Raw genomic sequence first — 23,810 nt, 5'->3', positions numbered from 1 at the left:
TATGGGTCATACACATACATACAAACATACCCCCACCCACAATGTATAGCCAACGTGTACTTTACACATTTCATTACATTTTTTAAATCACAAAGAATATTTTATATTATTAATTTCAAACAACGGCATCAGCATGAGAAGAACTTACCAGTCAAAAACGATGTCCTCTCCGTTGAAAAAATATTCCTCCATTTGGGAATCAAAGCTATGCTAGCTAAATGAATCGTCCTCCAACAATCTCTGTCTCACTTTCCCGATCAATTTATTCTAAAATTGTGTGTACATCTGTATATCTAGACTTAGATTTAGCTTTCCCTGACTTAGTCGCCATACAGATTGATATATAAACAGCTGAAGATGCGCTTTACCAAAATAGTGCTGTGCGTAATATGCATGGCTCCTTCCAGTATGAATCTTCAATGGCGAATGACCCTCTTTACGCCGGAGTTTACTACATGGGTTGGTTTTCCAACACATAACCATTACATATTGACATTTACCTCAGCTCATTGGCTATCGACCAAGCTAGATTTCAAGGCGATCAGTGGACATTGGGTTAAAATACAGTCAATCAACGAAACAGCGGTCATATCATTGGTGCACAATGATGTCATTACTTGTTGTCTTCAAATCGGTTTCTTTCAGTCAATACGCCCCGCGAAATAACCCATCAGGTTTGGTTGTGTTACAAACAACTAGTTGATTGCAATGAAACCAAACATGACTGGATAAAGTCACGTTTAGTGTGTGTATTTACATCGAATGTGTCGTCGAAAATTGAATGAGACGGAATTCACGACACAAGAGGTTTCATGTTAGGCTATAAAAATGGATTTTATCAAACAAAAGACCATTCATTGTGTAACAATGAGCATTGGGATTGCAAACAGAGGAAGATCGTCAAAGGTAAACAATTTATTTTATTGCAATTTGTGATTTTGTTACGCCTGTGCTGGTTGAAATAGTTTTTTTATGGGGCTCTGTCCTCAGATAATCGCATCGTATTCTTTCGCAGTAAATAATTTTTTAAAATCTGACAACGCAGTTGGATTAGCAAGATTCTAGGCTTTCGAATCATGTGAGACACTTGTATTTTCATGAATGTTCAATATAACTATTTATGTAGCGATCACCGTATGCTGTCGAATTTAATCCCGCTAACGGGTTTGTTCTGCAGCGAGTTGAGCCTTCTCTGGTCTCTACTCCTCCCGTTACGGGGTCTGAGAAACCGAAAGCTCCCACCATTAGCTCTGAAAAATTGTCTAGTCATTCGCGACACCATTACTCGCAGTATTAGACTTAAAACGAATCATCCAGCGATCATACACTGTTTACCAGGGGGCAGGGCTACCGACGTTCAGGCGAATCTGAAGATGGTGCTGGCTAAAGCTAAAACTGGCGAGTGTAGATCGTATAGAGATATTGTTATCCACGTCGGCACCAACGATGTTAAGATGAAACAGTCAGAGGTCACCAAGCGCAACATAGCTTCAGCATGTAAATCAGCTAGAAAGATGTGCTGGCAACGAGTAATAGTCTCTGGCCCCCTCCCAGTTAGAGGGAGTGATGAGCTCTACAGCAGAGTCTCACAACTCAATCGCTGGTTAAAAACTGTGTTCTGCCCCTCCCAGAATATAGAATTTGTAGATAATTGGCCCTCTTTCTGGGACTCACCCACAAACAGGACCAAGCCTGGCCTGCTGAGGAGTGACGGACTCCATCCTAGCTGGAGGGGTGCTCTCATCTTATCTACCAACATAGACAGGGCTCTAACTCCTCTAGCTCCACAATGAAATAGGGTGCAGGCCAGGCAGCAGCTTAGTGGAGTCTGCCACTAGCACAGTCAGCTCAGCTATCCCCATTGAGACTGTGTCTCTGCCTCGACCTAGGTTGGGCAAAACTAAACATGGCGGTGTTCACCTTAGCAATCTCACTAGAATAAAGACCTCCTCCATTCCTGCCATTATTGAAAGAGATCGTGATACCTCACATCTCAAAATATGGCTACTTAATGTTAGATACCTCACTTCAAAGGCAATTATAGTCAATGAACTAATCACTGATCATAATCTTGATGTGATTGGCCTGACTGAAACATGGCTTAATGTGTGAAAGTTACATATTTGTAAAAAATATTTTGGAATTTCGCGCGCTGCCTTTTCAGAGGAAGGTTAACTGAGATTTTACTTTAACATAGCAAATGGCTGAAGTAGCAAGGATGTTAACTATGTTTTATTTTTGTCCAACAGGCCATTTGCCCAGAGTGGATTTGCCATACATAGATTTTTTCAGCATTAAAAATGTATTAAAAGATGATCTTTTAATTAAATCTCTCCTTTCTGTCCTCATGTTCACATTAATTTGATGTGTTCTATCATCATTTACAATGATGCTACAATGCCTCTGCATTGCTTTACGTTACAGACAAGTATATATTATACACCTATATTTTATTTTAGACATTACAAAAACATATGTTTTTGCATTTTGGATGTCCTACTTACTGTACAGACAAGTATATTTTATACGTATATTTAAAAATAATAATAATAATTTTATGTATTCCATAGACAGAATGAAATATATTTAGATGCATTTTGAATTTTTATTTTCTGTGTCACGTGTTTATGCCCATTTATGTACATCCTGTATACACCTCACACACATCGTCAGTGGCTTTAAAAAGAAGACAACAGTAACATGCCAGATATAATTTAAATGTAATTTAAATTCATTGTTGAGTTTGCACCCCAATATGACACTTTAAATATTTCACAGAAGAATGAAATGTAACAAAACACCTATTGTGTTTATTGAGATGTACACTGAGATGCTCAGTTGGTCAATATTCCCCTCCAGTGATTCCCCAACATCTTGTCAACATGGGCCTCGAATATTATCTCCAATATATTGTCCATGTCACGACTTCCTTCGAAGTCGGTCCCTCTCCTTGTTCGGGCGACGTTCGTCGGTCGATGTCACCGATCTTCTAGCCATCGCCCATCCACCTTTCATTTTCCATTTGTTTTGTCTTGTCTTCCCACACACCTGGTTTCAATTACATAAATTACATGTTGTGTACTTAACCCTCTGTTCCCCACATGTCCTTGTCCGGTATTGTTTATTGTAAGTGCTTGGCACATTATGTCTGGGGTTTTGTCCCATTATGATTATTGTGTTTTGTTCACAGTGATTTTTATCATTAAACTGCACCGTTGGAAAACAGTCTTTGCTCTCCTGCGCCTGACTTCTCTACCGCCAGTACGCATGCCTTACAGTCCATGTAAAAAAAACTGTCTGATTAGAATTAATCATGTTCGACAATACCTTTTTAATTCTATTCGCTTAAACATTTTGCATCACAACACTGAATGTAAGGGGCCTCCAATTTTTTATGGACTGGATCTTTATATTTACCACTTTGAATCCTGTTTCAGTAATAATGAAGGAGTGGGTAAAACATGCTAACAATGGTCCTCTGAGTATATCAAAAAAGGTTTATCAGAGTTATTGACCTCTTGACAAGAAGTCAGATTCGAGTAACTTACATTGTGGTGCTGAAACTTGAAGCAGCTGCCACGGCACAATCAATCTGAAATGGACAGCTCATGGTGCTGAAAGAATGCAAATTTGACTAAACATTATTAATTTTAAACGTATTCATTTTAATTAGGGATATGTGTTGGAGCCTATTTCCTCCTATTTAAGATATAAGAGGTAGGCCTACCTGTTTGACAGATGAAATTAGGCTATAGGCTGCTATATCCATAGATATGTTAGTCAATTCCTCCACCCGCCATGCACTCTTTAAAATAGCCCACCTCTCTGTCTGTTATAAGACTTGAAGTTAGTTTGTATGAGACGGTATGCCATAGGCCTACATTTTCTTAAAGAAAAGGGCAAAAAGTACACTGTTAGTTTAATATTTTGAAGAAAATTAAACGCATGTGTTTATATACAGTTATCTATAACAGAGCTTTGGTCCGCAATACTTAATGCCAGAAACAAGCTGTGAAATAGGGCTACCCGGGAAAGACGTGACTCTGATGCATATGGGGATATCGTTGTTTAATTTGCTTAGGAAATAATCGAATTCTGTCACCATCAATTGATTAAGTTATTCACGTTCTGTTCAATAAAATACATTTAAACCCACACAGCTTTTAGAGAAACACACTGACCTCTCGTTGGGTTAAGCCAAGGAAGAAGATTAGCCAGCAGTTGTTGTGGACGATTGTTTCCATTCTTCACAGGGACACTGGCTGTGAGGAGGATCTCCTCACTGTGTGCAGGGACGCTGGCCGTTGGGATGATTCCCTCCCTCTGCGCAGTGACACTGTCCATCAGGAGGATCAACTCCCTCTGTGCAGGAATGAGGCCTGATGCTCGGAGGATCTTCTATTTTTGTACAGTGACAGTAGCTGCTGGAAGAATCCCCTCCCTCTGTGCAGGGACACGGGCTGTGAGGAGGATCAGGGATCTCTTTAGGGATGAGGCCTGATGCTCGGAGGATCTCCTCCCTCTGCGCAGTGATGCTAGCAGCTGGGAGAATCCCCTCCCTCTGTACAGGGACACTGGCTGTTTGGAGGATCCCCTCCCTCTGTGCAGGGACACTGGCTGTTTGGAGAATCCCCTCCCTCTGTGCAGGGACACTGGCTGTGAGGAGAATCCCCTCCCTCTGTGCAGGGACACTGGCTGTTTGGAGAATCCCCTCCCTCTGTGCAGGGACACTGGCTGTTTGGAGAATTCCCTCCCTCTGTGCAGGGACACTGGCTGTTTGGAGGATACCCTCCCTCTGTGACGGGATGAGGCCTGATGCTCGGAGGATCTCCTCCCTCTGCACAGCAACTCCCCTAGTCATTCCCTAAACAAATCAACCACTGGATTATATAACATCCTTGACACATACACTGAGTGTATTAAACATTAAGAACACCTTCTCTTTCCGTGACATAGACTAATCCGCTGAAAGCTATATTCCCTTATTGATGTTAATTGTTACATCTTCTTCTCAGTGTATATGTAGGGGAGGAGACAGGTTAAAGATGGATTTTTAGACAATTGAGACATGGATTGTGTATGTGTGTCATTCAGAGGGTAAATGGGCAAGACCAAAGTTTTAAGTCCCTTTGAACAGAGTATGGTAGTAGGTGCCAGGTGCACCGGTTTGTGTCAAGAACTGCCATGCTGTTGGGTTTTTCAGCTCAACAGTTTTCCCTGAGTATCAATAATAACTCAATAGTAAGGTGTTCTTAATGTTTTGTTCACTCAGTGTAGATCAATCCCTAGCATACACTTTCATTTGTATGTGTAGTGATACTGTAAATACACAAATTATATTAATGTTATCTACAATATATTATAATACCGTAAGCCTCCCTGCTGCAGCGGCATTTCCTCCTACAATTTTGAGCTGATTTTCTTCACTTTTGTAACGAAAGTTGTTGTAAGAATCGGACCAAGGCACAGTGTACGTAGAGTTCCACATGTTTAATCAAATGAAATTCATAAAAACAACAAAGAAGAATAAACGATACGTGACGTTCTGTAGAGTTCACAGGCATCAACACGAAAACAAGATTCCACAACAAACAGGTAGGAAAAGGCTGCCTAAGTGTGATCCCCAATCAGAGACAACGATAGACAGCTGCCTCTGATTGGGAACCATACCAGGCCAACATAGAAATAACAAAACTAGAATGCCCACCCTAGTCACATCCCGACCTAACCAAAATAGAGAATAAAGGATCTCTAAGGTCAGGGTGTGACAACTTTAGCAATATTTTGTATGTTTGCTAATTTTCACATGTATTGTGTTTGGAATGGCACTGTTACTATAGGAGATGATGCTATCATAAAGTATTTGATGTAAGTATGTAGGATAATTACCCATAATGCTCACTGACTGAACATTCAAAATTACCATGGCAATTATTGAAGCATTCACATGCCATCGGAAACTTGGAACCTCAGAGTGAAAATGAATGTTAGTTATTAGTGTAGAGCTTCCTACTGGTTGATTCTGATACTTCCCAAGTGGGAAACTTAAAATCACCATTACATAACGAGTTAGCGTTTCGACTTGAAGGGCCTTCTATGATGTAGGGCAGGTCAGTAACCAAATTATTTTACTGTGCCCAGTCGCACAGACTTTTATGGTCACACAAGTTGCCACCGGTGGATTTAAAATGAGTAGACTAACAATTATTTACATGGCCCCAGGTACATTTGCAACCAAATTATTTTTCTGTGAGAAATCAATAAAAGTTGCACACATAGAGTAACAGTCAGCAATTGACAGTGAGCAATGGGCAAGATAAGCATAGACGGGAAGTTGACAAAAGCTTATTATTAGTGTAAATAAATTGTATTTCTATGGTTGCAGTCCTCAAAGATTGAATTGCATTGAATTGAATTGATCAGATCCAATGATTTACCGCCCGTAGGGTGGGGTACCGCTAGTCATCCTTATTATAATCACCATCTCAATCATTATCACCATACCGTCATAGACTTATTCTTCTGTATCTGATACTCACCTGACACTACCTTAGACATGGCAGTCTGCAACTCAATACACTGCCCCTGCATGGTGTTCAGCGTCCCCTGCATGTGGTTAATCGAATGCTTGACATCGTTCAGCAGGATCTGAATCTCAAGCCTGCAAGAAATCAGGTGGTTCAACATACTGAGATGACGAGAGGCTTCAGACCATGCCCATTGGACCATCTTTAGGATTCTTTCTCACTTAACTTCTTTGGGGTACCCCCCCTTCTTCTCAATTTCCGTCTAAAGACATACCCTAATCTAACTGCCTGTAGCTCAGGCCTAGAAGCAAGGATATGCATATTCTTGGTATCATTTGAAAGGAAACACTCTGAATGTTGTGGAAATGTGAATTGAATGTAGGATACTATAACACAATAGATCTGGTAGAAGAAAATACAAGGAAACAAACATTCATTTTCTGTTTTTTATTGTTGCTGCATCATCTTTCAAATAAAGAAGAACATCCAAACATACAGATAGGATGCTGGGGATGATTTGAATGAAGAACATAAGATGGCAACAATAGCTGAGCAAGGTTTTAGACAGATAACTTCAAAAATGAGCAAGCTACATGACATTGAGCATGAAGTCACCCAGGTGTCCCACACAAATGTACCTAAATGTACCCAAGTGGCTGAATTGGTGCAGTGATACATTTTGAAGGAAATAACTATATACAAAATACACCCCCCCCCATAAAATATATGTAAAAAATATTTTTTAAATAATAATAATAATAATAAAACAAATAACAAGGGTAACTATTTACACATGTTCTATTTACAATATTGTGAAGACCCTCAGTCTTCTACACAATATTGTGCTGCTGGTGCCATGGCCCACAGCAGTCTCTTTCTGCTGTAAAGCAGAGGCTTACTGAACAGGTGTGCAGGTGATGGGGAATTTCCTGTGACAAAGGGCACAACGACGTCTCCCTACTGTGCCCTTTTTGCCCTGAGGCACATTTATGCCTGCAGAGATGAATCTGGGCAGGTGAACACCACTGGTTGGAGCAGAAGGGACAGAGGTAGAGGGGACAGAAGATGCTACAGTGGACTTGCTGTAGCTAGCAAGCTCCTGGATGAGCAGCTCCCTGAAGGCTAGCTGTGAGATGGGGGGCTGTCCACAGCTCTTGGCCATTTCCTTCTGGAGAATGAAGGCATTCACCACAGCAATGTCAATGAAATGATAGAAACATGTCTTGTACCATTTCATGGTCTTGTGGACAACATTGTAGTATCCTATCAGTGCATCTGAGAGGTCCACACCTCCCATGCCCTTGTTGTAGTCCTTCACAGCAGCTGGAATGGGGACATATTCTGTGGATGGTTGTGCACATGACCACCTCTCTGGTATCCATCCACTTTACAAAGAGCAGGCCATCTTCACGAATCCATCGCATGGAACCCCGCTCGGCCCGCTTAGGCATGTCGTTCACCTTTGTTTTTGGAAAGCCCACTCTGTTGATCCGAATGGTGCCACAAGCCCACACATCCCGCTTCCTCACCTCTATAAACAGGGTAGGGCTTGTGTAGATGTTGTCCACAAACCGTTTGTAGCCCTTCACCAGTAGTTGAAAATCCAATAACTCCATAACGGAATCATGACTCAGTCCATTACCGGTAGCAAAACTGTTTTTCCCCTCATAAACAAAATAATTGCAAGTGTAGGCACACACAGAATCAGCCAAAACAAGCAGTTTGTAACCCCATTTGGTTGGTTTGTTACGCATGTATTGTTTGAGGCTAACATCCTCTCATCGATGGACAAGTTCTGGGCAGGCTGAAAATAGGTATTGCAGGCCTCAACGATGTTGGGGTAGAGAGGTTTGATTTTGCAGAGCCTATCAAACCTTGGTGTGCCTCTCTTCTTGACATTCTCCCCATCAACGTCTGGGTCACTGATGTGAAGCGCCCATGAGATAGTCAGAAACCTTTTACAAGACATGACAGTCATGGAGAAAGGCAGTTGATGGAGAGCTGACGTTTTCCAGTAGTCCCTTAGAGTTTTCAACTTCAGCAGCCCCATGTAAATGACCATTGAAAGGTAGCAGAAAAGGTCTGACATGGAAATGGTCTTCCATGCCTCTTTTTTTCCTGCCTGCTTCTTAGCCCCGTACTTATTGGTGTTCGACACCAGGGAGTAAACAACTGATGAGGTGAAAAACAGTTGAAAAAGTTGAAGGGGGCTGTACTTTGCAGTCATGTCTAGTGGAGGTCCTGGCTGCCTTTTGGGTCTAAAAACTGGTGGATTTGGTTCCACATCATCTTCTAACACAGAGTGCCAATGACCCTCTGGCCCTCTGTCTGCAGGTTTCTTTCTTCCCCACCTCCTCTTCTCTGCCACTGACTTCACATCTCTAGATGGTCAGGTAGGTGTGGAGCTGGAGACAGCAGGGGTCCAGCTGGATGAACCAGCTTCACAGGGAGATGGACACCTAGACATTGGCGGCTCATAATCAGAATCACTGCCAATGTGAAAGATTTAAAAAAATCAGTAACAATACTTTCACGTATGAGCCCTGTATCAAAATGTAAAATAAACAGATATATATATAGAGTACAGGGAACATAATCACTATGGTGAAGTGCTGTTCCATTCCATGTTTATGAAAAATACATGTAAAAAATATTACACACACACACACAGTATAGCCAATGTGTACTTTACACATTTCATTACTGATGATATTTTTATATGTTGCAAATAAAATAAGAAAATCTGAAAAAATATCTCAAATGAATAATATTTGATATTATTAATTTCAAACAACGACATTAGCATTAGAACTTACCAGTCCAGCATGGCATCCTCGCCGTGCAGAAACATGTCTTCCGCCTGGGCATCAAAACTAGCTTCGCTGAAAGATTCATCTTCCTGAAGCAACTCGGTCTCGGTTCTCTATCAATTTCCTCTATAATTTGGGTTAAATCTGTATTCCTAGACTTTGTTTTAGCTTTCCCTAATTTATTCGCCATAATTTAAATATATAAACTTGCTGGAAATGCTATTGACTATGTACTGCTATGCGTAACACTCGTGGCTCCGTCAAGTAGGATTTGCAATGGCGGATGAACCTCTTTTAGTCAGAGTTTACGACAAAGGCTAATCTTTGAATGTATAAGCATTACATATTGCCGTGTACCTCAGCTCATTCGCTATCTTCCAAGCTAGATTTCAAGATGATCAGTGGTCATTGGGCCAAAATACAGTCAATCAACGATAAACCAGTCCTACCATTGGTGCGCAATGAGGTCATTGATTTGTGTCTTCAAATCGGTTTGTTTCGGTCAATACGTCCCGGGAAAACAATCAAGTATGGTTGTGTTAGTAACAACCAGAGGATTGCAATGAAACCAACCATGACTGGATAAATGTTTGTTTAGTGTGTGTAATTACCACGAACGCTTCGTCACGAAGCAAGCGGTTTACAAATGTTTTGTGTTAGGCTATAAAAATGGATATTATCAAACAAAACGAACATTCACTGTGTAGTTAGGACACTTGGCATTGCCAATATCTTATTTATTTTATTGTTATTTCTGACTTTAGTGACGCTAATGCTTGGTTGGAAAATGCTAGTGATACTTGTGTGTGTGGGGAGCTGTCCTCAGAAAATTGCATGGTTTGCTTTCACAGTAAAGGCTTTTTGAAATCTGACACAGCGGCTGGATTAATAAGACGTTCATTTTTTAATGACGTAAGGTACATGTATTTACAAGAATGTTTACTATAACAAATTGTGTATTTAGAATCTTAGCGCTCTGCAGTTTCACCGGATGTTGGCCTGGTGGGACTTTAGCGTCTCACCTACCCTAGAGAGGCTAAACTAGATGATAGGAACACTGTGGACAAATTTCAGCAAGTTGCAACCAGGAAATATAGAAATAAACACTTTTCCATGAACAAGGTCTAAATCATGTTTGATTCATTCTGTAAGTAAAACATTTTGAAGTACTGTTTAATCTAGATGAAAGGAACACTGTGAACAATTTTCAGCAAGTTGCAATCATGAAATACAGAAATTTCAAGGTCAAAATCATGTTTGATGCACTCTGTAGGTAATTTATTTGCAGTACTGTTTAAACCAGATGATAGGAACACTGTGGACAATTTTTAGCAAGCTGTAAAAATGAAATACAGAAATAAACACTTTTCCATAAACAAGGTCTAAATCATGTATGATGCACTCCGGATGTATTTTTTTGCAGAACTGTTTAAACTAGATGAAAGGAACATGGTGGACAATTTTCAGCAATTTGCAACCATGAAATTCAGAATTAAACACGTTGCAACATTGAAATATAGAAATAAACACTTCCATAAATAAGGTATTTCTGTTTTTTATATTTAATAAATGTGACATTTTTTCTCCAAACCTATTTTCTCTTTGTCATTATGGGGTATTGTGTGTAGACTGATGAGGATTTCTATTTATTTAATCCATTATAGAATAAGGCTGTAACATAACAAAATGTGGAAAGACTTAAGTGGCAAAATAAGGGGTTAAAGACATGTATCTCGCAGATATTTGACAGACACTTCAGAACAAACTTCCGTTAGGTGTTTGGGGGGACTGTTGTTCCATGTTGTGAATGTTATGCAATGTGTTAGTATGGGTTATAGCAGTATGGCCAAATAATGTTTTAAATAAAATAACTGGAATATTTCTTTATTGATACTTCCATGTGTCTTACAGTTGAAAATTATCCTTGGTATAACCTTCTTAAAACAGTTCCATATAGCTTAGAAGAACCTCCCCCTCAGACAGGGCTTAGACTGTAAAACTATCTTTTGATCTTATGATCGGTGGGACAAGGACATCCAACCCGGCCAAACCCTCCCCTATCCTGGACGATGCTGGGCAAATTGTATGCCGCCTCATGAGTCTCCCGGTTGCGGCCTGCTGCGATACAGTCCGGGATCAAACCTGGATCTGTAGTGCGATGCAGAGCTGCGCCACTCAGGACACTGTTGATACCTAGCACTACCTATTATGCTTGCTAGCGCCACTCGGGAGCCTGTTGATACCTAGCACTACCTATTATGCTTGCTAGCGCCACACGAGAGGTTGTTGATACATAGCACTACCTAATATGCTTGCTAGCGCCACTCGGGAGACTGTTGATACCTAGCACTACCTATTATGCTTGCTAGCGCCACACAAGAGGCTGTTGATACATAGCACTACCTATTATGCTTGCTAGCGCCACTCGGGAGACTGTTGATAGCTAACACTACCTATTATGCTTGCTAGCGCCACTCGGGAGGCTGTTGATACATAGCACTACCTATTATGCTTGCTAGCACCTCTCGAGAGGCTGTTGATACCTACACTACCTATTATGTTTGTTAGACCACATGAGAAGCTGTTGATACCTAGCACTACCTATTATGCTTGCTAGCATCACATGAGAGGCTGTTGATACCTAGCACTACCTATTATAATTGCTAGCACCACTCGGGAGGCTGTTGATACCTACTAACACTACCTATTATGGTGGGTGGGTGGGTGGGCGGGTGGGTGGGTCAGTCCGTCGGCCATTCTACTGCCAATGTTAGTCTCTGGAGATTGCATGGCTGTGTGCTCGATTTTATACACCTGTCAGCAATGGGTGTGGCTGAAATAGCCGAATGTAAACTTAAGCTAACAACAAAATGTATTGGTTCTGCAATGTTGAAAATCCTATAAGGTATGGAGACCATCAATTTCAACTTATTTTAGAAGAAATAGGTCATTATTTAAGAAAAGTGAAACGGTGCCAATATGTTTATCTGCAACTGTATCCAATCAAATTCATTTAGCAATATCCAAATCATATATCAAATCCAATTCAAGCGGCAGTTTGGTACTCGGTCGAAAGCCTTGGCCAGGTCGATGAAGACGGCTGCACAGTACTGTCTTTTATCGATGACGGTTATGAAATCGTTTAGGACCTTGAGCGTGGCTGAGGTGCACCCATGACCAGTTTGGAAACCAGATTGCATAGCGAAGAAGGTACAGTGGGATTCAAAATGGTCGGTGATCGGTTTGTTCACTTGGCTTACGAAGATTTTAGAAAGGCAGGGCAGGATGGATATAGGTCTGCAACAGTTTGGGTCTAGAGTGTCACCCCCTTTGAAGAGGGGGATGGCCGCAACAGCTTTCCAATCTTTGGGGATCTCAGACGATACGAAAGAGGTTGAACAGGCTAGTAATAGGCTAGTAATAGGGGTTGCAACAATTGCGGCGGATCATTTTAGAAAGAGAGGGTTATGATTGTCTAGCCCAGCTGATTTGTAGGATCCAGATTTTGCAGCTCTTTCAGAATATCAGCTATCTGGAATTGGATGAAGGGGAAGCCGGAGGGGGGGGGGGGGACTTGGGAAAGTTGCTGCAGGGGGTGCAGAGCTGTTGACCGGGGTAGGGGTAGCCAGGTGGAAAGCAAGCTCAGCCTTAGAAAAATGCTTATTGAAATTCTCGATAATTGTAGATTTATCGGTGGTGACAGTGTTTCCTAGCCTCAGTGCAGTGGGCAGCTGGGAGGAGGTGCTCTTATTCTCCATGGACTTTACAGTGTCCCAGAACCTTTTGGAGTTTGTCCTACAGGATGTAAATTTCAGTTTGAAAAAGCTAGACTTTTCTTTCCTAACTGCCAGTGTATATTTGTTCCTAACTTCCCTGAAAAGTTGCATATTGCGGGGGCTATTCGATGCTAATGCAGTACGCCACAGGATGTTTTTGTGCTTTTCAAGGGCAGTCAGGTCTGGAGTGAACCAATGATTTTTTGAATGGGGCATGCTTATTTAAGATGGTGAGGAAAACACTTTTAAAGAATAACCAGGCATCCTCTACTGACGGAATGAGGTCAATATCTTTCCAGGATACCCAGGCCAGGTCGATTAGAAAGGCCTGCTCGCTGAAGTGTTTTAGGGAGCGTTTGACTGTGATGAGGGGTGGTCGTTTGACCGCGGACCCATCACTGATGCAGGCAATGAGGCAGTGATCGCTGAGATCCTGGTTGAAGACAGCAGAGGTGTATTTAGAGGACAGCTTGGTCAGGATGATATCTATGAGGGTGCCCGAGTTTACGGATTCGGGGTTGTACCTGGTAGGTTCCATGATAATTTGGGTGAGATTGAGGGCATCTATCTTAGATTGTAGGACGGCCGGGGTGTTAAGCATATCCCAGTTTAGGTCACCTAACATTACAAACTCTGAAGATAAATGGGGGGCAATTAATTCACATATGGTGTTCAGGGCGCAGCTGGGGTCTGAGGGGGTTCTGTACCAAGCGGCAACAGTGAGAGGCTTATTTCTGGAAAGGTGAATTTTTTAAAGTAGAAGCTCGAACTGTTTGGGCACAGACCTGGACAGCAAGACAGAACTCTGCAGGCTGTCTCTGCAGTAGACTGCAACTCCACCCCCTTTGGCAGTTCTGTCTTGGCGGAAAATGTTATAGTTAGGGATGGAAACACATACATAAAGGCACTTTTCAGCTATGATTTTAGCACTCAGAATCCAGAATGGATGTGACAATGGGGCCAGCACAGGATGTAATACACAATTACAACAATCTACATTTTGTTCTTCTTGACTTGTTATCTGGTAAACTGCTACTATGTGTCAAGAAAATTGCCCCAATTAGGGGTTAGCTTACTCCAGTAAAAAAGGGCTGGTTTAGATTAAAAACTATTGCCCTGTGTCCCCGTTCATAGGGGAATGAGAGACTAGTCAGTGGTAGAATTGAGTTGCCACTTTATTGGCCCAAACACCTATAGACCCACAAGGTTGAGGTTACTCATGGACAGTAATTAGTAATACATTATTTTTTTGCATTGATGCATTGTGTCTTCTAACTAATCGAAGAATAGGATCCGAAGTGTTAGGAAATATCTGTTTCCATATATACAAAGGAGGATGTCTCCTCATACCTCTGGCACTTTAGTCAGACTGTTCACCACAGAGCCAATCAGGAGAGAATACATACAGGTCAACGGTGCGAATTGAAAGTCAAGGGGTGTGTCTGTGCCTTTTGGATTACTCTCTCTTTACAGAGAACCCCTGTGGTTCAAGTCTGCTCTGCGCATGTCTGAAAGTGACAGAGGCAGCAGCCAAGAGAGTTTTTCACAGTATGTCATAAAAAAGTATTACACTTATGAATGTATGTAAAATGCTAATATGTATTAGATCCAGTACAATGGAATAACTAAGATCTGAATTTGAATGCAGCGTGTTCCGATTCCTCCTTCTCTTTCTGCCCAGCAGGGTCAACAAAAAACACTTGGCCTGATGGTTCATGCAGATACTGGGGAAGCAATATAGAAATGTATGGATCCCTTAAAATGATTTTACTATTAAATTACCCATATCACAACCCTCATACCTCTTCACAAAAATGTACCTAAATCAATTTTGGAAAAAGGATTTTACTCACAAAAGACGTAGGAATTTATTTTCCCAGTTAGAAATAGTAGGCCATGCATCAAATAAATATTTTCATCAGAAAAACGAACCCTCAAATGCAATATTGCATTTTGTAAGTTGTCTGCAGGTGGCTTGTTGTGAATGCACTCAAATATCAAGTCATTATCAGGTTATGTAAACTGAGTTCTAATACTCAACGTAGAAGGATTTGTCTTAATGTACAGTATATGAAAGTGATGCTATGAAAAGGATTCTATCATGATATCAAGCTCACTGTGACTGACAAATCACTGCCTATTACTATGATTAAAAAGAGCATATGAAACATTGTTTTTCATGAGGCCTACCTGTTCGCCTTCCTTTAAGCACCTCTGTTCGAACACCTCTCCTGTCCTTGATACATACCACATACAGCCATTTGCGGATCTTTTCAGTGTCCATGTAAAAGATAGTTATTGCGAGGATGGAACATTTGTTTGCTTAAAAAATTATAATTTAACACCCATGTAAAATGAAGGCCTGCAAAGCTTACAGATTTAAGTCTAATAGCATGATATGAATCAGAGTGTGCGTTATGAAGGTATAGTCAGTGGACATTCTGAACCTTGTTTGAGGTCAGTAAGTCACATGACCAAGGAAATTCTTTATTGAAATTCTACATTTTGAAATATTAATGTAAAACCATGTGAGATAAAAATGGACCAACTAAAGGGTGTGCCATCCGGTTAGCTACAACCAGTTTTGAAAGTGTTTGGAATAATGGTTAGAAAGCTATTGAAATTTGAACATTTTTATTTGTCACTATGTTGACAGTCCCTAACTGCAGTTGGTGGAAGTCAGGAAAACTAAAGGCGAATATCCGTCAAATATCCAACCTGAAACTGTCTTTACCTCGGTTCTACTGAGGTGGCCGATTAGCTGTTACTGTTGAAGAAGCGTCCCGTCCACTAGATCATACGTCACACTCAGGCAGCATCGCCTGAAAAATGCACATCGCCATCTGCTGACTGGAGTGGGTAATGCTGTTCAGGGAAAAAAGTTTCACTTTCAACCATTGTTTTCATTTAATGAATATTATATAACATTATATGAAACGTACATAGAGGGAAACATACATTGATTAAAGCAAATTCAAAGTGATAATTTGAAACATTTAAAGTTTACAAACCAATTACAAGCACATACACACACCAGTCCACTATGTGTGCTGAGTAGAAGGATTTGACTAAAGCAACATCATTTAATCCATTTTAGAATGAGGCTGTAAGTAACAAAATGTAAAAAAATTCAAGGGGTCTGAATACTTTCCAAAGGCACTGTATCAACTGTTTATTAACTGTTTATTTTTTAACTGTATTTATGAAATGTATTTATTTATGTATGAACGGTATCCTTGACCAGGGCATACCCCCAACATGTAGCGTCCTCCGACCAGGGCATACCCCCAACATGTAGCGTCCTCCGACCAGGGCATACCACCAACACGTAGTGTCCTCCGACCAGGGCATACCACCAACACATAGCGTACTCTGACCAGGGCATACCACCAACATATAGCGTCCTCCGACCAGGGCATACCACCAACATGTAGTGTCCTCCGACCAGGGCATACCACCAACACGTAGTGTCCTCCGACCAGGGCATACCACCAACATGTAGTGTCCTCCGACCAGTGCATACCACCAACATACAGTGTCCTCCAACCAGGGCATACCATCGACATGTAGCGTCGTCCGACCAGGACATACCACCAACACGTAGCGTCCTCCGACCAGGACCCGTTGGCAGGCATACTATAACGTCTGGTAAAATATCTTAGTCTGGGGAGGATGGATGGGATGTACTGTAATGGGTCTGTCATGTAGCTTCAATCATTTGATCATAAACTAGGTTAAATTAACTGAAGGGGGGGCATGATAAATACAAAGAGACAAACAGGAAACTAGCCACAATCAACCAGAATATCAGAATTCACCAACTCATCAAGACAGTCATATTTGTCATCAGAAGTTCTGAGAAACACGTCCATTCCTATGTGACCAGGTATCTCACCAAATCCCTGAAGTGACCAAAAGACACTAGGGAGTGTAATTTGAGAGGATTCTGACATTCATTCCATGTGGTGAGGAAAAACTAAAGATTAAAATAAAGTTGACTTCAATCAGGAAAGATAATGAGTGTGAATAACAACCCCTCCAACACAAACACACTTTTTTCTAAATGTCCAATATAGAATGCTCTGCGCAAGTACTATATAAAAACCTCACGATGCAGTGTTCTACTACCCAGGTCTGGTGTTGGAGATCATTCCACAATCTGTGTTCTACTACCCAGGACTGGTGTTGGCAGTCATTCCACAATCTATGTTCTACTACCCAGGACTGGTGTTGGCAGTCATTCCACAATCTGGATGTATGTTATTATGTTTATTCAGATCTCTTAAATCAGAATATCTCTTCCCACACTGATCACAGCTATAAGGCTTCTCTCCTGTGTGGGTTCTCTGGTGTGATTTCAGGTGACCTGACTGAGTAAAGCTTTTCCCACACAGATCACAGCTATAAGGCTTCTGTCCTGTGTGTGTTCTCTGGTGTGATATCAGGTTGTTTGACTGAGTAAAACTCTTCCCACATTGATCACAGCTATAAGGTTGCTCTCCTGTGTGTGTTCTCTGGTGTAGGAGTAGTTCCCTTGAAGTGATAAAGCTCATTCCGCAGTCAGAGCAGTGGTAAGGCTTCTCTCCTGTGTGTATTCTCTTGTGTGCAGTCAGGTTAGCTGAGGTAGCAAAACTTTTCCCACATTGATCACAGCCATATGGTTTCTCTCCTGTGTGAATTCTTAGGTGTGATTTCAATGAATATGATCGAGAAAAACTCATTCCACACTGAGAGCAGCTATAAGGTTTCTCTCCTGTATGGATTCTCTGGTGTATTGTAAGTTCTGATGAAGAAGAGCATCTCTTTCCACATTGATCACAGTTGTAAGATTTCTCTCCTGTGTGAATTCTCTGGTGTACTTTTAGTGAATCAGATCTTGAGTAACTCTTCCCACAGTCAGAGCAGCAGTGAGGTTTCTTCCCCGTGGGTTTCCGCTGGTGTTCCTTGAGGTGTTCTGATCTGGAGAGACTCTTCTCTGCGTCGTCAGCATCATGATGTTGTTGAGGCTCCCCAGAAGATCCACGATAGTCAAGTCTCTCTCCTGTGTGAACATCAACGTCAGATAGTCAATAGAGTGAATGTTAAATGTTTTTACACACTTTGACAATTGTCTTCTAAGTCTGTTTTTGGAAAACCAGCCAATGCGGCAGGTAGATGAAAACCTGCCACAAAAGACTAATAAACTTTGTAATGTTTCTAAACCCAGAAATGTATTAGTAGTAAGAAGTAATGTGGGATATTTGCTCCATATAATGTTTTTTTTGACCCGTCTCTTTTAACCAATGTGTTAAAATAATTAATTTAGATACAATAGTAATGATGAACAGTGGTACAACTGAACATCAAGAATCACCAAAGTGCCTCCATAACAGATCACTACACACCACACTGTCCTGACAGATAAACTGCTGATCACTACCCACCACACTGTCTCACTACCCACCACACTGTCCTGACAAATAAACTGCTGATCACTACCCACCACACTGTCCTGACAGATAAACTGCTGATCACTACCCACCACACTGTCCTGACAGATAAACTGCTGATCACTACCCACCACACTGTCCTGACAAATAAACTGCTGATCACTACCCACCACACTGTCCTGACAGATAAACTGCTGAGTTTATGGCTCTACGCTGACATTTATTACAAGGAGTACATGTGCTCCTAAGTTTATATTCAGGAGCACATTAATATATTCATTACAAGGAGTAAATGTGCTCCTAAGCTAAGAACGCACAAATACATTTAGGAGCACAAGTATTGGAGTATTTTAGAAGGTTTTGTGAGTGTTCCATGTTCAATGAAAGTATTGGAGCCATTAGGGCCGTTACCGTGGTAACAGGGCGCTGGGTGTCTGTGATGTGTTATTTTGATTTCCCACTTGTCTTCTGGGCAAAACACGCCCACTGAAGCTGAGGTGCTGCGATTGGTTACTCACCGCTAGTCTCGATAATACTCCTGATTGGCTAGCTGAAGAGAGCACCAGGCTCCATGATATAGCTTGCTTGCTAGGTGCGTTAATGCCATAGAGAATGATAAAGGCCTCTAGTGGCCAAAAGAGCGTATTAGCATGGGCAGAGCCATTGAGGGCTTCCACCATTTTAATGTAGGCAACTGGGTGGGACTTCCAACTTCAATGGCTGATCCCTCCTGGTAGACCCTGTTGGAGTCATGTCCTACCATCAGGAGGGATCAGCCAATCATGATGAAGAAAATGGACTAATTTAAAATGGATATTGTCCATGCGGTCACAGACTCTATAATGGCACAGATATAAAGATGAGTCCTCTATCCATCTCTATGGTTGCAGCCTTCCTACTAGAGACCACTAATAAACTCAGAGGGGTCAGGCAGACTGATTTATTTTCTCCTTGCCGACAGACACAACATGTCTATTATAATAAGCATTCTGCCTATGAAATACTTACTTTGGAGAGCAATGCGTTTTATAGCTTTCTTCCCCCTTAACAATAAACACACAGATCAACACCTCCGCTGGCTCAGATGGTTTATACGAGTCCTAAAATGCAGTTCCTTCCAACACTTATGGAAGCCAAACATCCCATCTTTCTAAGGAAAAATGTCTACCTTGAAGTTGCACACAACAGTGGCAGAATATAGTAGCAAATGCAGTAGGCCCTGTTACATTCTGTCCACCAATACCACAGCCATTCATTGACTGATCTGAGACAGCAATGCCACTCATACAACAAACACATTTTTAATTTAACATGTAAATTATATATATATATATAAATTATATCAAACTAACAAAGCATTGACACAATTTATTTTGCAATGTCACATGAATCATGAAATACATAATGTACATTCATTATGTGGATCAATCAACTGTACAATGTTCCATTAGTGCCGAAATAAATACTTAGAGGTATTTACACAGACTCTGCTCCCACAGGGTTCTGGAATCCCTGGCTATCTCAACTCTGACCCTAAATAAACTGCTCTGGGAGCTTCTGGTAGAAGTGCAGCATTGGTCCGTTGGGAGTGGGTCTTTTCTATGGGGTCGGGGGTTTCGTCTTTCATCTTGGGAAAACAAGTTAGACAAAACAGACCACTTTTGAACAACTTTTAAATGGAAGAAAAATAATATGGTGACGTCAACATGACATGGATCTGAATAAATAGCCTCATATATTCATGTCAAACACGTTTAGCCTACAACTACCATGATGCTCTAGGGCCTTTATTTAGGATTTTGGGAGACTTTAGTCACTACCACAGTGTGCCAGGCTGTCAAGGGCTTTACTCACTACCACAGTGTGCCAGGTTGTCATGGGCTTTACTCACTACCACAGTGTGCCAGGTTGTCAAGGGCTTTACTCACTACCACAGTGTGCCAGGTTGTCAAGGGCTTTAGTCCGACTTTCTTCTGCTGTCTACGATGTATATCCTCCAGGTTCATGTTTGCTATGTAGATCAGGTGAGGACCAGTTCTCTAGGTACATGTCTACTATGTAGATCAGGTGAGGACCAGTTCTCTATGTACATGTCTACTATGTAGATCAGGTGAGGACCAGTCCTCCAGGTTCATGTCTACTATGTAGATCAGGTGAGGACCAGTCCTCCAGGTTCATGTCTACTATGTAGATCAGGTGAGGACCAGTCCTCCAGGTTCATGTCTACTATGTAGATCAGGTGAGGACCAGTCCTCCAGGTTCATGTCTACTATGTAGATCAGGTGAGGACCAGTCCTCCAGGTTCATGTCTACTATGTAGATCAGGTGAGGACCAGTTCTCCAGGTACATGTCTACTATGTAGATCAGGTTAGGATCAGCTCTCCAGGTACATGTCTACTATGTAGATCAGGTGAGGTCTTCACTTCAAAACACAAGTCATCCATCCGTGAAGCATTGAATAGCTAGCGACTCATTGACTCTGTAACCTAGCGTTGAATAACAAATACCTAGCTAGCTAGCGACTCATTCACTCTGTAACCTAGCGTTGAATAAAAAATACCTAGCTAGTGCCTAGCGTTGACTAACAAATACCTAGCTAGCTAGTGACTCATTCACTCTGTAACCTAGCATTGAATAACAAATTGCTAGCCAGCTAGTGACTCCTTCACTCTGTAACCTATCGTTGAATAACAAATAGCTAACTAGTGACTCATTCACTCTGTAACCTAGCGTTGAATAACAAATAGCTAGCTAGCTAACTAGTGACTCATTCACTCTGCAACCTAGCGTTGAATAACTAATTACTAGCTAGCTAGCTGGTGAATCATTCACTCTGTAACCTAGTGTTGAATAACAGCTGGTAACTAGTTTACCAAAACAGAAAATAGGACTCAGAGGATATATCAACATTATGACATTGTCTGTGTCCTATCTGAGTCCTCCATCTTCACCAGCTGATGGGGAACCATCTGAAGTCAGTCTGGTCAGTTTCACGCTCTGATTTCAGGGGCAGCAGGCAAAGCGCTCGAAGGCAGTCTGGCAGGGCTAACGACCAGCAGCCAATCACAGAACTTCATCTTCAGTGGGGGCGTGTCTTGTCCAGAATACGAGCGGAAATCAAATTACCCGTCTGTGATTGAAAGACGAGAATCTGACGTCTCTTCACCAGCAGCAGACAGCGAGAGCAAACTCCAACATTGAAAAACAACAATGATAGCACTTTATGTAGCTAGTCCCCCCATTTGGAGAAGTCATACGTCTTTGGAAAAATAGTCAAACCTTAAGCTTGTGAATACAAACATGTTGCATGCACTTGCAGGTTGTGTTTTGCCCATAGGAACTGAATGAACGGTCATTTTGAAGTTACTTTTATTTTCAGTCAGAATAGAAGATGTTTCTGAACACTACCATGATGCTTATGGATAATCATGAATGAATTCATGATGAGTGACAAAGTTAGATGCACAAAGATCAAACACCCCCAGCTTTCTCACTCATCATTCATGTTTTTTCTTAGTCATGGGGCGATTCCACGACAGGACAGCCATGCTTTTTACATTTAAATCAGAATCAATGTTGACCGAAGTGGGCAACCCACAACTGTTTCGGTAATAGGATGAAGGATGTGGCTGGAGAAACGAAACCACTGTGGATCCAAGGACCGACCATCCATCCAACATTATAGTTTTACTCTGTTTTTAGGATATAGGCTACAGTGTTTGTTTCCACGTTGTTTACAAACATAGGAGTAAAACACCCTATTTTGGATTTGATGGGGGTGCGACAGTTGAATTTAGCATTTATAAGTTACTTTGTTCAACAATACATGGCATTGGTATATATAAATGAATGTAGGAAGTGCATAATGCCGTTTTAAAACCACACATCAATTCAACAACTGCAGAGTTTGTGCCCCGTTATTGAGATTAGTACGTAATGGTGTTTATCTGACCTCTCTCCTCCTCTTCTTCCTCCTCTTTCAATATGACAGTTATCGCTCCCTCCTCCTCACTCTCTACTTCTATTTTTACTGTGATATCCTCCTCTTCTTTCTCCTCTTTCACGACAATGTTCAGCCCCAGAGCTTCTTTCTCCGTCCAGCAGACCTCCTCTTCTTTAACGAGTGAGTAGTTTAGGGAGCTCATGGTCGGGATGCTAGCTAGCCAGAATTAGCGGCTAGTGCTAAATTAACGAGACAGCTGATGTAGCTGACTACCAACAACAACGTAAATATTAAATCAAATGGGGCAACTGGTAGATACGAAAGAAGTGGGCTTAAAACACGGTGACTAATATCAACCGAAACAGTCTAAAGAGCTTGAATCGTTCGGCTATATTGGTTCACTAGCTGCTGAGGTGTCGGACGAGCTGTTATTGATGAAGTGTCCCGTCCACTAGATTATACGTCACACGCTGGCTGCACCGCCTAAAAAAACAAAAACAACTTTTTCATATGTTTTTTTTAAATGAATTGGTGATCCACAGTCATTTTTTTCCACTCATAAATTCATTATATGTACCCATTGATTATTGAAGAATATAACTTGTCTCATGAGTTTAGTTCAACTGTCGTACCTCGACAGAACCCAAACTATAAACTACTCGGTCGGGGCGTTGGATTTGAGCCTGAAGGTAGAGAGGGGCAGTTCACCTTTCTGCTCCGTAGGCAAACACCTTGTAGGTCTATAATATGTCATGTTTTACTTGTACCTCAACCAGCATTGTGAATGGTTAGGAAATAATATGTTATATTTTACTCGTACCTCAGCCAGCATTGTGAATGATTAAGAAATAATATGTCATGTTTTACTCGTACCTAAGCCAGCATTGTGAATGGTTAGGAAATAATATGTCATGTTTTACTCGTACCTCATCCAGCATTGTGAGTGGTCTCTGAGACGGTGACATACACGGTGATATACTAGACCATGGCAGTAAATCTAATACTTAGGTATTTTAGTCATGCATGAAAGGTCTGGGGGTGGTTCTGGGGTTATAAGTTACTGACCTTGGAATACATTTCTGCCCATGCTGGCAGGGTCTGAATCAAACCCAATGTCCACTTGGTACACTGGCAGGGTGTGAATAAAACCCCATGTCCACCTGGTACACTGGTAGGGTCTGAATCAAACCCAATGTCCTCCAGGCACACTGGCAGGGTGTGAATCAAACCCAATTTGAATGAATTGTCAATGAAGCATTATTTGTGCCACACTCAAAACAACCGTTAACTCGGAACTATGAAAACCTGACTTCAGTGAGTTCAA

General features: G+C 41.4%; 1 protein-coding gene across 3 annotated transcripts in view; it reads right to left on the bottom strand.

The window, feature by feature from the left end:
• Window positions 1–15,730: 15,730 nt before the first annotated feature.
• The window catches only part of LOC115140421 (zinc finger protein 239-like), a 105,800-nt gene continuing 97,720 nt past the window's right edge, over window positions 15,731–23,810 (bottom strand). For 2 of the 3 annotated variants that reach the window (XR_010465571.1, XM_065026427.1), the window contains one exon: window positions 15,731–18,154. Coding sequence is in view for 2 of the 3 variants with exons in the window: in XM_065026427.1 (XP_064882499.1) it covers window positions 17,975–18,154 (180 nt within the window). In the remaining variant the exon portion in view is untranslated. Of the gene's footprint in view, window positions 18,155–22,495; window positions 22,950–23,810 lie in introns of those variants that run through there. The other variant, XM_065026426.1, reaches the window with a different exon arrangement.

Source organism: Oncorhynchus nerka, linkage group LG13 (genome assembly GCF_034236695.1).
Source record: "Oncorhynchus nerka isolate Pitt River linkage group LG13, Oner_Uvic_2.0, whole genome shotgun sequence".
NCBI classification, from domain to species: Eukaryota; Metazoa; Chordata; class Actinopteri; order Salmoniformes; family Salmonidae; genus Oncorhynchus; species Oncorhynchus nerka.
This window is presented reverse-complemented; position numbering and strand designations above follow the sequence as displayed.